The sequence below is a fragment of the Heteronotia binoei genome, chromosome 1, assembly GCF_032191835.1.
Source record: "Heteronotia binoei isolate CCM8104 ecotype False Entrance Well chromosome 1, APGP_CSIRO_Hbin_v1, whole genome shotgun sequence".
NCBI classification, from domain to species: Eukaryota; Metazoa; Chordata; class Lepidosauria; order Squamata; family Gekkonidae; genus Heteronotia; species Heteronotia binoei.
In genome coordinates, this window is record NC_083223.1 from 163,947,718 (window position 1) to 163,962,615 (window position 14,898).

At 45.7% G+C, this 14,898-nt stretch overlaps 1 protein-coding gene across 5 annotated transcripts in view; it reads right to left on the reverse strand.

The window, feature by feature from the left end:
• The window catches only part of PLD5 (phospholipase D family member 5), a 210,660-nt gene that overhangs the window by 70,997 nt on the left and 124,765 nt on the right, over positions 1 to 14,898 (reverse strand). For all 5 annotated transcript variants that reach the window (XM_060259184.1, XM_060259208.1, XM_060259192.1 and 2 more), the window contains one exon: positions 4,723 to 4,837. In XM_060259184.1, the coding sequence (XP_060115167.1) occupies positions 4,723 to 4,837 (115 nt within the window). The remainder of the gene's footprint in view (positions 1 to 4,722; positions 4,838 to 14,898) is intronic.

Sequence of the window (14,898 nt, forward strand, 5' to 3'; positions counted from 1 at the left end):
ACATGTTCCAGCTTGTCTAGATCCTTCTTAAGTTGTGGTGCCCAAAACTGAACACAATACTCTAGGTGAGGTCTAACCAGAGCAGAGTAAAGTGATACCATTACTTAACTTGCTCTGGACACTATACTTCCGCTAATACAGCCCAAAATCATATTTGCCTTTTTAGTTACTGCATCATGTTCAGTGTATCGTCCACTAACACCCCTAGATCCTTTTCATACATGCTACTGACAAGACTAGTCTCCCCCATGCTATAATGATGATTTTGATTTTTTCCTTCTCATTCTTCAAAGCTTATCCAGAAACTATCTGACTTTTAATGATAAGCAATATACTTTTAATGAAAATAAAAAGCTTGTAAAGGATTCCGTACACAAATTTTAAGTTTTTAATCTCATAAAACATAGGGATTTGTTCTCACAAATAACAGTAAATCCACTGACAATTAATTATTAATTTATTAATTTTTATTAATTTTTAGAGTTTTATCTGTTTTATCTGTTTTAATTGTTATTCCCTCACATGTTTAATTACTGCCTATTGTTATGTGGGATCTATTGTTGGAAGCCGCCCTGAGCCACTCGTGGGAAGGGCGGGATATAAATTCTAAATAAATAAATAAATAAAAATAACTGCATTATTATTTAGATTATTTCCAATATTTCTTCATGTGTCTGGAGGAAGAAATGAACCTGAATATAAATGAAATAATAATCACTCATATACACATAGAAAGAAAGATGAAAGAGGGGGCTTAGCTTAATGGAAGAGCCCATATTTATTTTTATTTATTTATTTTAGTAAATTTCCATTCCGCCCATTCCCTGTAGGGCTCAGGGTGGAGTACAACATATATAAAACAATAAAATACAATAAAAACATTTTATAAACAGACAACTCAACAGCACTCAGATTACCATGACATCACATATTGCCCAAACTAGCCATCTCACATCATGATATCTCATAGGGATGGCAGTTTTTATTCCATTTCCTAGCACAGATGACAGTGCTGACTGGGGAGGCCAACCAGATCAAGAATAGACGCCTGCAGCCTCTGCTAAAAGGAACATCTCCGTTTTACAGGCCCTATGGAAGGCTAATAAGCCAGGTAGGGCCCGGATCTCAATAGGGAGCTGATTCCACCAGGTTGGGGCCAGGACTGAAAAAGCCCTGGCCCTAGTTGAGGCGAGGCAGGCATCTCTTGGGTTGGGGACGGCCAACAGATGTTGGGAGGCTGAACGTAATGACCTCTTGGGCATATATGGAAAGAGACAGTCCAGCAGGTATGTTGGTCCCAAGCCTCGTAAGGCTTTAAATGCTGCACTAGAACCTTGAAGCAGATCCAGTACTCAATGGGCAGCCAGTGCAGACTGCGGAGTGCCAGCCGAATGCCCACCCGTAAAGCCACCGCATTCTGCACCTGCTGTAGTTTCAGATCAGTCTCAAAGGTAAGCCAGCATAGAGCGAGTTACAGTAGTCTAGTCTGGAAGTGACCATTGAATGGATCACTGTAGCCAGGTCCTGGGGGGATAGATATGGTGCTAGCTGCCTGATCTGCTGAAGATAACAAAGGGTAGACCTGGCAACCATCGTGATCTGGGCCTCCATGGAAATAAATGTGGAAAGTCTCAGGTTCAAACTCCAACATTTCCAGTTAAAGGGACTAGGAATAGTAGACTTTGGGCAAGGTTCCTTGCAGAGGCACTGCCAATCAGACTAGATAACACTGAGTTTGACAAATCAGAGGTCTAACTCAGTATAAGGAAGCTTTATATGTTCATGTGAAGCCAAAAAGCACACTTGAAAAACAATCACATACAATTTTTTGGCACACAGTTCCTAAAGAGAAAATATTCTTTATGGTCTTCATACCTATTACTTTTCTATAAAGAGAAACAATGCAGATCACAAGGATACGTTAATGAATACAAAAACAATCATACAGAAGGGACAGCTGCACATTTTTTATTCTCATGACAGGTAGTCCAGTAGTTCCAATAAAATTTGATCAAATATGCGGTCCAAATATCTTCTCACCTTTTCTAATGCTTTTAATTATTTCAAATTCTAGTTATGATACTGAACTCAAGAGATGATGAAAAGACTGTTCTAGTTTTAAATGCTGTCTAAGTTCCACTCAGTCAAGTGGTGGTGCCATATTCTTAAGTGATTATGTTCTCAAGTAAAAATGACAACTGTAAGAATATTCACATACAGATGTTTCCCTCAGCAAATTACTACCTGAACAGAATAACTGCAATAGAAATGGTAAAATCAACATATTGTCTCAAATATTTCTATTTATTTATGAAACACATCTTCTTTTTGAAACTGATAGTAAAGCAGAATTCATCACTGGTCAGTTACTAATGCAAACATGTGTATTGTTCCCTAAACTTATAAAAACTCATTAGTTTTGAATGTTACAAGGGTAGACTGGATATTATACATAACAAACACAACAATGACCCGTTTATAACAGCCATCCTTAGGAAGGCTCCTGGATGAAGAAGCATGTGAAATTAGAAAAAAAAAAGGCAGTCAAGGGAGTTCATGAAATCATGGAGACGGAAAATGGTTCTCCAGTGCCTAGAAAAACATACTATGAAGATATCTATAGTGCTTTTCCTATGTTCAAAAGAACAGGAAAGAGAGCAAAATTGTTGGCAACTTTGACTCAAACCTGCTGCAAGGTGATGAATTAGCAAATGTGAGTGAATTAAACTTAGCTTGCTATTCCTGGTTGCATCTGTTAAAACATTTTGTTATATTGTATGCTTGTATACTAATCTACTGTTCAACCTCTGCCTTATATGTATGGACTGGTTAAGTTACATTTCACTTTGTATGAAGAAGCGTGTGTGCACACAAAAAGTTCACACATTGAATAAAACTTTGTTGGTCTTAAAGGTTATACAAGGAAATCAGTCATTCTCCATTGGATTCAACAGGAAATTAATTTCCAATCCATTTGGTGTGGTATTTTTAGGGGCTGCACCTTCAGCCAAAGGCTTTCCTCCTGCCAAAGTTCAGACAGATAGGAGAAAGTATCCCCATTTTTTTTAAAAAAAACAGAACTGTAAAAGAACTTAAAGGAGTGAAAGTTGAACAGAAGGAGTTTGTGTAATATTGTGAGTTTTTAGGTGCTTGGTGGTAGGAACTTTGTGTATTATTTATTATTTATATAAATAAATTATTTCTCTACCAATTTTCTGTCACACACACTTTTAGCATGCGGTTGGATACCAAAGCTGCAGGGGAAAGGGAAGGCATCACCACTAGGTTCCTAACCAGCAGTGGTGGAGACCGTCATGAGGGTGAGACAGGTATTTCCTGGTAAGAAGAAGGCATGTCAGACAGTATCTCTCCCTCATTCTGATCCCTTTCAGACAACAAGATCATGTTAATCCTGTCAACCTGGTGAATGCCAGGTTAGTTATGGGAAAACAAATGCTATCCAGAATTTGATCCTGAAGGAGAATGCCAACCTGTCACATATGAACACATATGACTCCAGGATCCCATGTATCTTTCACATTACCTACTGCCTGGTCCTTTTAACTGGAGATGCTGGGAATTGAATCTGGAACCTTTTGCATGCAAAGCAGAGGTTCCTCCACTGAGGCACATCCTGAGACCTGGTCCAGGGAGAGGGAGCAGGATGTATATTTGATAAATAAATAAATCTCCTCTACTAAGGTACAGCCCTTTTCTGTCATATATTACTCAAACTTGGTAGGACAAAATTAATTTCCAAGTCACATTCTGGTGTTCACATTCAAGAACAAGCTCAGACTTGATGGTTAGGGAGAAGAAAATGTTACAGTTTGTTAGACTCTGCCTTCCCCAAATGCTCAGTTACTCAGACTTCCAGTTTCAATGCATGTACCTGGTTTTGGAGAGAACAGGTCAGAAATTCTACTGGTGATCCTCCCAATTTCCTTGTTTATCGTTCTCTCCACCAATTTTAAACCTGGTGTTGAAGTCCCTGAGGCTATTTGTCCTCAAGGACTTCATCCATGTCTCAGTCCTCACACATTGTGCAAGTCACACATTTGATCTGACCTTCTGTACCAAGACACAGTTAAACATTAAGAAGCAGGGGAGATGTCTATAATTCCCTTATCATGGTTATCTCAGGATGCTTAAGATGTTTTGGATAGCTAACATAAGGGACCTAGGCATTTCCTACAGAGCTCATTATCCCTGGTTTAAAGAGTTTGGTCTATGAAACAGTTTAGTTAACAGCTAGAGCCTTGTGGAGAAGACATGATACAAATGTGACAGAGACAGAACACTGGCAACAGCACCATTTTGCATCAACTTTATAGTAATGAGGAAAACTGCACCTATGTTGTTCAGAGGAGGCTTTTATAATATGTATGGAAAGTATAATACATTCAGATAATGTAATTGCACTCTTCCAAGTTGACTTGCTTGTCATTAGCATAATATTGAATAATTCTAATTCCAGCAACACTGCTCTTCTATTTAATCTCAGTGGGCATTTCCAGACAATGTTGATGAGTTTTATTTATTAAAATGGGGAAAATATAAGGATGTGCTTAATTCTGTCACAGAACTCAGTGGAATTTAGTGCTAATATTTGCAGTGCGATCTCAGTTCTTTGCCATTTAATGTGTATGAAAAAAAACCATATTTTTAAAAAGAGCAAATAAGACATGTCAATATCAAGCAACATGGAGAACTTGGTCTTACCCTTTTTTTTCAAGTTGTGCAATACCTTTGATTTCACTGGAAGAATATCGCTCACCAGTTTGACCTCAATATTTTCAGATAAGAGATCTTGCAATTTCTCAAAAAGATGTTGTCCCTGTAGAATATAGCAAAGAAACATGTCTGTGAATTGTTATTACATTAGACACATAAAATAATACATAGAATAAGACAAATCACAATATGTATTTTGAATTTCCTATTGTATTATGTTATCATAATGCTAAAATTTGGGGAATTGAGAGATAGTTGATAAATGAACGGGAACCCCCCCCCCCAATGTGAAAAATCTCACCCTATTGGATTCTATATATTCTTCATCTTCATCCCCCCCGCAGTGGATTTATCAGCTTTCAGCATTCTAAAGTCCATAAGAATGTCCATTCCTAATCAAGCAGCATCATCCTATAGCCTCCAGAAGTGGACAATCCCCTCTTCCAGTAACATGGCTGGACCTAAACCGTTTGGCATTGTAGGCAAGGCTAACAACTTGTACCTCCCCACCCCTGCACTGATAAGCAGTTTTCAAAAACAGATGAATTGTGGGGAAAATGAAAAGCACAAAACTTGAATTGCTCATTGACCTGGATAGCCCAGGCAAGCCTGATCTTGTCAGATCTTGGAAGTGGAACAGGGCTAACTCTGACAAGTATTTGGATGGGAGACCTCCTTGGAACAGCAGCAACTGGGAGCACCTCCAGGCCCCCAGTAGAGATCAGTCAGCAGAGGCTGACATGACTTCCAGGGGTATGAACACATGTACACACACACACACAAACAATACCAAAGAAACCAACTTGAAATTGCTATTTAAAAAAAATAATTGTATGAACCAACTTGAAATTGCTACTTAAAAAAAAATTGTTAGAGTGATACAACTATCTTAATTTTCTTTCTCAAACAGAAAACAGTTTTAGCACACAAATAACACATAATTTTGAATAATCCATTGACTGAAATCCAAGTGATGCTTAAATGCAGTTTATACCCCACTATAGTCACTCTTCTCTGCAGGATCTTGTCAAGACTCATCCCTTCTGTATTCCTCTTGCCATGTTTTTGTACTGTAACCATTTTGCCTGGGTGCATTCCTCCTTAGCTCATCTCTCTGCAAGCTTATCTTGGAAACTTATTATTCAAGCAGCTTCCACCGAGCTCAAGGTTAGGCACTAATGAAGTATAGATTAGACACCTGGACTCTAAGACTTGCGGTGGGAGGGGGTTCTGCCAAAACCCCCTATTTCGGCTTTGCTTTCCTGCGCTTGCACTTGAAATGTAACGGTTGGGACGAGGGGTTAAAAGGAGAGTCACTGGGATAAGACTTTAGTCTTAGCAAAGATGGTGTACTGCCTTATGATGCTTATGGAAAAAACTGCTGAAATATTGGACTGTGTTATTCCTTGACTTGAGGTCCTGACAGATCTATCCCCAGATCCCCTGCCTCGTCCAAACACTATAAAGCACAGCATAAGAACATAAGAGAAGCCATGTTGGATCAGGACAATGGCCCATCCAGTCCAACACTCTGTGTCACACAGTGGCCAAAAAAATTATATATATATATATATATATATATATATATATATATATATATATATATATATATATATATATATATATATATATATATACATACATACACACACACACACACACAAACATATATATACACACTGTGGCTAATAGCTACTGATGAACCTCTGCTCCATATTTTTATCTAAAACCCTCTTGAAGGTATCTATGCTTGTAGCCGCCACCACCTCCTGTGGCAGTGAATTCCACATGTTAATCACCCTTTGGGTGAAGAAGTACTTCCTTTTCTCTGTTTTAACCTGACTGCTCAGCAATTTTATCGAATGCCCATGAGTACTTGTATTGTGAGAAAGGGAGAAAAGTACTGCTTTCTCTACTTTCTCCATCCCATGCGTTATCTTGTAAAGCTCTATCATTTTAACCCACAGTCGACGTTTCTCCAAGCTAAAGAGCCCCAAGCGTTTCAACCTTTCTTCATAGGGAAAGCGTTCCAACCCTTTAATCATTCTAGTTGCCCTTTTCTGGACTTTTTCCAGTGCTATAATATCCTTTTTGAGGTGCGGTGACCAGAATTGCACACAGTATTCCAAATGAGACCGCACCATCGATTTATACAGGGGCATTATGATACTGGCTGATTTGTTTTCAGTTCCCTTCCTGATAATTCCCAGCATGGCGTTGGCCTTTTTTATTGCAATTGCACACTGTCTTGACATTTTCAGTAGTTATCTATCATGACCCCAAGATCTCTCTCTTGGTCAGTCTCTGCCAGTTCACACCCCATCAACATGTATTTGTACCTGGGATTCTTGGCCCCAGTGTGCATTACTTTGCACTTGGCCACATAAAACCGCATCTGCCACGTTGACGCCCACTCACCCAGCCTCAACAGATCCCTTTGGAGTTCCTCACAATCCTCTCTGGTTCTCACCACCCTGAACAATTTAGTGTCATCCGCAAACTTGGCCACTTCACTGCTCACTCCCAACTTCAAATCATTTATGAACAAGTTAAAGAGCATGGGACCCAGTACTGAGCCCTGTGGCACCCCACTGCTTACCGTCCTCCACTGCAAAGACTGCCCATTTATACTCACTCTCTGCTTTCTATTAATTAGCCAGTTTTTGATCCACAAGAGGACCTCTCCTTTTACTCCATGACTCTCAAGCTTTCTAAGGAGCCTTTGATGAGGAACTTTATCAAAAGCTTTCTGGAAGTCAAAGTAAACAACATCTATTGTGTCTCCTTTGTGTCAGAACTGGCAGAATGTCAAACAAGACCCAAAACTTGTTGCAAAGTATAGGCATTTATTCGAGAACTACAGTGCTGGAGCTTCAAGATAACACTGATGCCTGAGCCTGGCATCTAGTTACATTTTATGCGGTTAAGACAGCAACAATAAAGCAATCTTTCACACGGTTTACAGACAAGTGTCTCGTTCTCAGGAGTTGTTATCAGAAGGGAGGATGCAGTCCCGCTGAGAGGTCCTGCTCCGCCTGGCTTCAAAGGGCCACCTGCAGATGTTGACCAGGGGTTATCTGTCACCCTCCAGTGATCACAGGGTGTTTGAAATGCAGAGCATTTTGTGTTAGTTACAGAGGCAAAGCATTATGCGTTAGTATTGGGTTACAATATGGAGTCAGTATGGCTAACATCATGTAAGAAAGTTACAAGTTCTGACATGCTGCCCCCCCTAAGCTTTTCGCCTTGGGCTTGTGCGGGTACAGCAGATGGAATTTCTTGAGTAATTGGGGAGCCGATACATCGCTAGCTTTGACCCATTCGTCGCAGCTTGGGGGAAAGTACTTCCACCTGATGAGGTAGTCCAGTATCTCCTGCACCTCATGGTGGCTCTGGCCCTTCACTCGAGTAGGAGGTGGCTCTGGAGGGCGAGGGTGCCAGGATGTAGCTCCAGGATCTTTGCGAAGAAGGCTGCAATGAAAAACAGGGTGGATCTTACTCAGTAGTTTGGGTAATTCCAACTCTACAGTCACTTTGTTAATTACCCTTTTTATTTTGAAGGGCCCCAGGTACTTGTAGGCCAGCTTGCGGCACGCTTGACGGAGAGGGAGGTTTTTGGTTGACAGAAATACCTTCTCCCCTTCCTTGAACTCCCACTGGGGGGAGTGCTTTTTGTCGAAGTGCCGCTTATACTCTTCCTTGGCCTCGTCCAGGTTTTCTTGAATCACTTTCCACCCTTTACGTATTCCCTCCCACCATTGTTGACAGGAGGTCTGCTCGGGGGACCCTGCTGGCAAGGGGAGGTGTGGAACGGGCTTCCCTTCATACCCGCTCACTATCTGAAAAGGGGAAGTTTTGGTGGAGTTATGGAGGCTGTTGTTGTACCCATATTCTGCGAAGGCTAATAGTTCCACCCAGTTTGTTTGCTGGTAGTTGATGAAGCACCGGAGGTATTGCTCTAGAAGCCCGTTCACCCTCTCCATCTGTCCGTCCGTTTGAGGGTGATAGGCGGAGCTGAGCCCCTGTTCCATCCCGGTGATCTTACAGAACTCCCGCCAGAAGCTGGCAACGAACTGAGGCCCGCGGTCGCTAATGACCTTGTTGGGGAACGAGTGTAGGCGGACCACGTGGTTAAAAAATAGCTGCGCTAGTTTTTTGGCATTGGGCAACTTCTTACAGGGGATGAAATGAGCCTGTTTGGAGAATGTGTCCACCACCACCAGGATTACTGTCTTCCCTTGCGAGGGCGGCAGTTCGACTATGAAATCCATTGATATGACCGACCAGGGTCTGGTGGCCGTGGGGAGGGGTACTAGGTGGCCGGGTGGTTTCCCCCCCCTTCACTTTGCCATGATGCATGTTGGGCAGGAGCCCACGAACTCCGACACGTCTTTCTTTAGGTGGGGCCACCAGAACTGTCTGTTTAGTAGGTTCAAAGTTTTCACATAGCCAAAGTGCCCCGCTAGGCGGCTGGAGTGGCACTGCTCAAGCACTTCTTTTCTAAGGCTTTTGGGCACGTAAATTTTCCCTTTGTAGAACCAAAGTCCCCCCTCCCCCTTCTCTATTCCTTCTGGCCGGTCCCCTCCCTCCGCTTCCGTCTCGGCCACGAATCGTTCTCTCTCCTTCGGTTCAGGGGCCCCTGTTTGCTTTCCGGATCGGGTTGTGACTCCCCCTGCCACTGATGAAGGGGGGATGAGGGAGTCTATTACTTCCTCTTTTTGGCTGTCGTGTTGGGGCATGCGCGACAACGCGTCGGCTAAGAAATTTTTTGTTCCAGGAATGTGTTTCAACACAAAGTCAAATTTGGCGAAAAAGCCCGCCCATCGTATCTGTTTTGCGGTTAGTTTGCGGCGGCCGGTCAGGGCTTCTAGATTTTTGTGAACAGTCCAAATTTCAAATGGGACTCGCGCCCCTTCTAACCACGATCGCCATGTTTTTAAAGCAAACGTAACCGCAAACGCTTCCTTGTCCCACACCGACCAGTTTCTCTGCTCGTTCGAGAATTTGTGCGAGATGTATGCGCAGGGTCGGAGCCCCCCCTCGTCGTCCCTCTGCATTAATATGGCCCCCACCGCAACGTCAGAAGCGTCGCATTGTACCACGAAGGGTTTTAGCTCATTGGGGTGGGTGAGGACTGGCTCAGAAGTGAATAATCGTTTGAGCTCATCGAAGGCGCGTTGGCACTCAGGTGACCAAGTGAGGCGCGCGCCGGGTTTTTTCGCTTCCTCCCCCTTCCCCTTTGTTTTGAGGAGTTCCGTAAGGGGCAGCATGACCTGGGCAAACCCCTTGATGAACCCGTGGTAAAAATTTGCGAACCCGAGGAATGATTGTAGCTGCCGTCGGGTTCGGGGTGGTTCCCAGTCTAGGACCGCCTGTATTTTCGCGGGGTCCATCGCTAACCCTTCCCCCGACACTCGGAAACCCAGGTAGTCCAGTTCCGTCTTGTGGAACTCACACTTCGTTAGCTTAGCATACAGTTTGTTTTGATACAGGGTGGTTAACACTTTTCTCACTAACGGTACATGTGATTCCAGGTCTTTTGAGTAAATAATGATGTCATCAAGATAAACCACCACCCCCTTGTACAAGTATTCTCTTAACACTTCATTAATAAAGTTTATAAAAACCCCGGGTGCCCCCTGCAGTCCGAACGGCATCACCAAATATTCGAATTGTCCCATTGGCGTGTTGAACGCCGTTTTCCACTCATCGCCCTCTTTGATCCGCACGCGGAAGTACGCGTCGCGGAGGTCGAGTTTGGTGAACACCTTGCCCTCGGCCACTGTGCTCAGCAGGTCTTTTATCAGCGGGATCGGGTAGGCGTTGGACATAGAGATCCCGTTTATCCCGCGAAAATCTGTGCAAAGTCTCAAACTACCATCCTTCTTCTTGCGGAATAGGACGGGGGCAGCGTGGGGGGCCGTGGCCGGCCTGATGAACCCCCGTTTCAAGTTCTTGTCAATAAACTTTTTCAGTTCCGCTTTCTCCGCCCAACCTATGGAGTACAATTTGGCCTTTGGCAGTTCTTGCCCTGGTATCAGTTCAATGCCGCAGTCTGTGGGGCGGTGCGGGGGGAGTTCATCCGCCTCTTGCTCGCTAAAGGCTTTCCTCAGATCCCTGTATTCCGCCGGGATCGATCCCACCTCTTCTATCATGAGGCAGAGCCTCTCGTTTCGAGGCGGTGCCTTGGGTCCCCACTCGGGCCGCCAGTGGTGGTGCTCGCACCGCCAGTCGGGGAAGCGCACGATTTGTTCTTCCCATCGTATGTCCGGCTGGTGCCGCACTAGCCACCCCGCCCCCACTACTATGTCGAAGGAGGAGGAAGGGGCTATCACAAAAGTTTCTATCCCCCAGTGGTCCTCCGTCCCTACTGGAACGGCTTGGGTCTCATGGGTGCACGGCTCCCCTTTCATTACTGACACGTCCATCTGTTCGAATAGGATTGGGTGGGGCAGGGGGGACCGGGTTAGGCCGAGGGCCTCTACCAGCCGTGGGGTGATGATGTCCCTGGTGCACCCGGAGTCTATTAGGGCTCGGGCGTGCATAAAGCGCTTTAGACTGGGGTTCAACATTGTCACTGCCATGAATAAAAGTTCCCCGGTAACTCTCACCGTCATTGGTGCCGGCATCTCCTGGACCTGCTTTGCGGCACCGATTAAAGCAGGTCGTTGTCGTTTTCCACCGACTCTTGGTCCCATGACTCCTCGCTCGACTCGGCAACGGTGGTAAACTCGTCAATCGCCATGGAAGCGGCGACGGCGCCCCGACTGGGCTCCTTGATGCGGCCTCCTCCCTTCTTCGGGGTGCCCGCGAACGGCTTGGACGGGGTGGGGGTTGGCGGGGGCTTCACGGGGCAGTTGGCAGCGATGTGCCCCGGGTCTCCGCACCTGAAGCATTTCCTGCTGGTCGCCACGGGAGTGAGGTGGTGGGGGACCGCTTCCCCTTGGGCTTGCTGGTGGCTTGGGCCGGCTTCCCCCCCCTTCTTCCCCAGTTGCTGCTGGCGGCGCATCCCAACATGTTGCAGGTTGGTTTCCACTTCCCCGGCCAGTTGGATCCAGCCGACCAAGGTGTCGGGTCGTCCTTGGTGGTAGCACCTGTCGAGGATGTTCGCGTTCAGCCCGTTCTTGAAGGCGGTGTACTTCATGACTTCGCTCCATCCTCTCGCTGCCGCGCAGTAGCCCATGAATTCGGTAGCATACTCGCGGGTGGTACGGTTTCCCTGCTCGATCCTCTGGAGAGCCTCGATGGCCTTCTCCTCTCGGAGGGGGTCCCCGTACTGCCGGAGCATCGCCTGGAGGAAGTCGGCCACCGTAGCCAGTTCGGGTTTGCGCCCGGTGTACAGCCCTACGTACCACTTCCTCGCGGCCCCCTTCAGTTTTGAGGCGATGTGATCCATGCGGCTCGCCTCCATGGGGTAACTTGCTCCCCAGTGCGTAAAAAAGTTGTTGCACTGGATGGTGAAGTACTCCACCTCGTCCCCGTCTCCGTCAAAGGTGATCTTCAGTTCCCGGGCTCCCCCTCCTTCGCCTCCCCCTGGACCCCCGGGTGCGGCGGGTGGCGGTCCCACTGGGGCCGGAGCGGCAGGGCCCCCTGGAACTCCCGGTGCCGGTGGTGGGGGCCCGGCCGGCGCTGGCACTGGAGAGGCCGGGGCTGGCGGCCCTGCGGGGCCTCCTCCCCCTTCGTCACCCGGCCCCGCAGGCGGAGGGGCCGGGGGTGCTGGGGCTGGTAGTGGCACGGCCCCCCCTCTGGGCGGGCCTGCCAGGGCGGCCGGTAGAGCCCCTTGCAAGGTGCGGATCTGGTCGCGCAGCGCGCCCATCTGTTGCTGCATTTCTTCCGCCATCTGCACCCTGGACATGTGGACTTGGTCATGGATGCCTCTCACCCAGTCGAACAACTCATTGCGGAGGGCTCGGATGGGGTCCCTCCGCCGGGGACAGTACCTTCGTCCCAGCCTGGATCCTCCTCGTCTCCCCCCGTGCCGGTGGCGAGTGCCCGGTATCTCACGTCCGCGGCGTCCATGGCGGCGGTGGATTTTCTCGGGCTCCAACTCCGCGAGGGGAAGGCGTCTGTGGAGAAGTGCACGGGGTCTTTGATCTTGCGTCTCACCGCGTTCACCCCGGGCTCTAACGGCCTCTCCTCCGGGGGTGTGCTGGGCTCTCCGTTGTCTGGAGCCTTTGCTGCCATCCGGCCAGGTTGCCAGTTCGGATAAGTCCCAGAATAATGGGATCAGTGTTATAATGTCAGAACTGGCAGAACGTCAAACAAGACCCAAAACTTGTTGCAAAGTATAGGCATTTATTCGAGAACTACAGTGCTGGAGCTTCAAGATAACACTGATGCCTGAGCCTGGCATCTAGTTACATTTTATGCGGTTAAGACAGCAACAATAAAGCAATCTTTCACACGGTTTACAGACAAGTGTCTCGTTCTCAGGAGTTGTTATCAGAAGGGAGGATGTAGTCCCGCTGAGAGGGCCTGCTCCGCCTGGCTTCAAAGGGCCACCTGCAGATGTTGACCAGGGGTTATCTGTCACCCTCCAGTGATCACAGGGTGTTTGAAATGCAGAGCATTTTGTGTTAGTTACAGAGGCAAAGCATTATGCGTTAGTATTGGGTTACAATATGGAGTCAGTATGGCTAACATCATGTAAGAAAGTTACAAGTTCTGACACTTTGCCCACATGTTTGTTCATCCCCTTAAAGAAATGTAACAGGTTAGTGAGGCAAGATCTTCCCTTACCGAACCCATGTTGAGTCTTCCTCAATAACCCATGTTCATCAATGTGCTTACTCGTTCTGTCCTTGATAATGGTTTCTACCAACTTTCCCGGTATTGAAGTCAGACTGACCGTCACTGACGGGCCTGTAATTTCCTGGATCTCCTCAGGAACCCTTTTTAAAGATGGGGGTGACATTTGCTACCTTCCAGTCCTCAGGATCGGAGGCAGATATCAATGAAAGATTACATATTTTTGTCAGAAGATCCACAAGTTCAACTTTGATCTTTCAGAACACTTGGACTAGCTTTCCACCGCTTAAAGGAGTCCTTCTTACCTTTTCCAGCTTCCATTACTTTGTTTGTTAACCATGCAGGCCTTTTCTTATACCTGTTTGTGCCTTTCCTAACTTGTGGAAACTTATTTAGAAGCTTTTATCTGAGCTTCTAGCATTGTAGTTTTAAATAGCCTCCATGCTTCCCCAAGGGTTTTGACTGTATTTACCTTTCCTTTTAGTTTCCTCTTCACATGCCTCCTCATTTCAGAGAATTTACCCCTTTTAAAGTTAAATGTGGTCATGCTGGTCTTTTGGGGCAACTCTCTACTTATACAAATGGTGAAATCAATAACGTTATGGTCACTGCTCCCAAACGGTGCGATCACTTTTACATCTCTCACCAAGTCTTGGGCATTACTTAGCACCAAATCCAGTATTGCCCCACCCCTGGTAGGTTCAGAGACCATCTGCTCTATAGCACAGTCATTGAGAGCATCAAGAAACTGAATCTCTTTCTTTCGACCAGAACACATATTGACCCAATCAATCTGTGGGTAGTTAATAATAATAATAATAATAATAATAATAATAATAATAATAATAATAATAATAATAATAATAATAATAATAATAATAATAATAATAATAATAATAATAATAATAAACTTTTATTTATACCCCGCCCTCCCCGCCTAGGCAGGCTCAGTTAAAATCACCTATTACAACACAGTTTTTACGTTTAGCCACTATCTTTAATCCTTCCATCATATTAAAATTGTCCTCTATCTTTTGATTTGGTGGGCGATAACTAACTCCCATAGTTAAATTTCCTTTTGGGCCCTCTATTTCAACCCAAAGCATTTCTAGAAGGGAATCTAATCCTCTGACCTCAGTCTCACTGGACCGTATAACCTCTCTGACATACAGAGCCACCTGACCTCCAACCCTTCCCTCCCTATCCTTCCAATATAACTTATATCCAGGAATCACCGTGTCCCACTGATTCTCCTCATTCCACCAAGTTTCTGAAATTCCCACGATATGTATGTTTTCTCCCAACACTAAACATTCCAACTCACCAATTTTACTTCAAACACTTCTAGCATTTGCATACAAACATCTATAATTTCCCAGGCAAGCTAGGCCCGCAACCTTCCTCCTGCCGCATCGA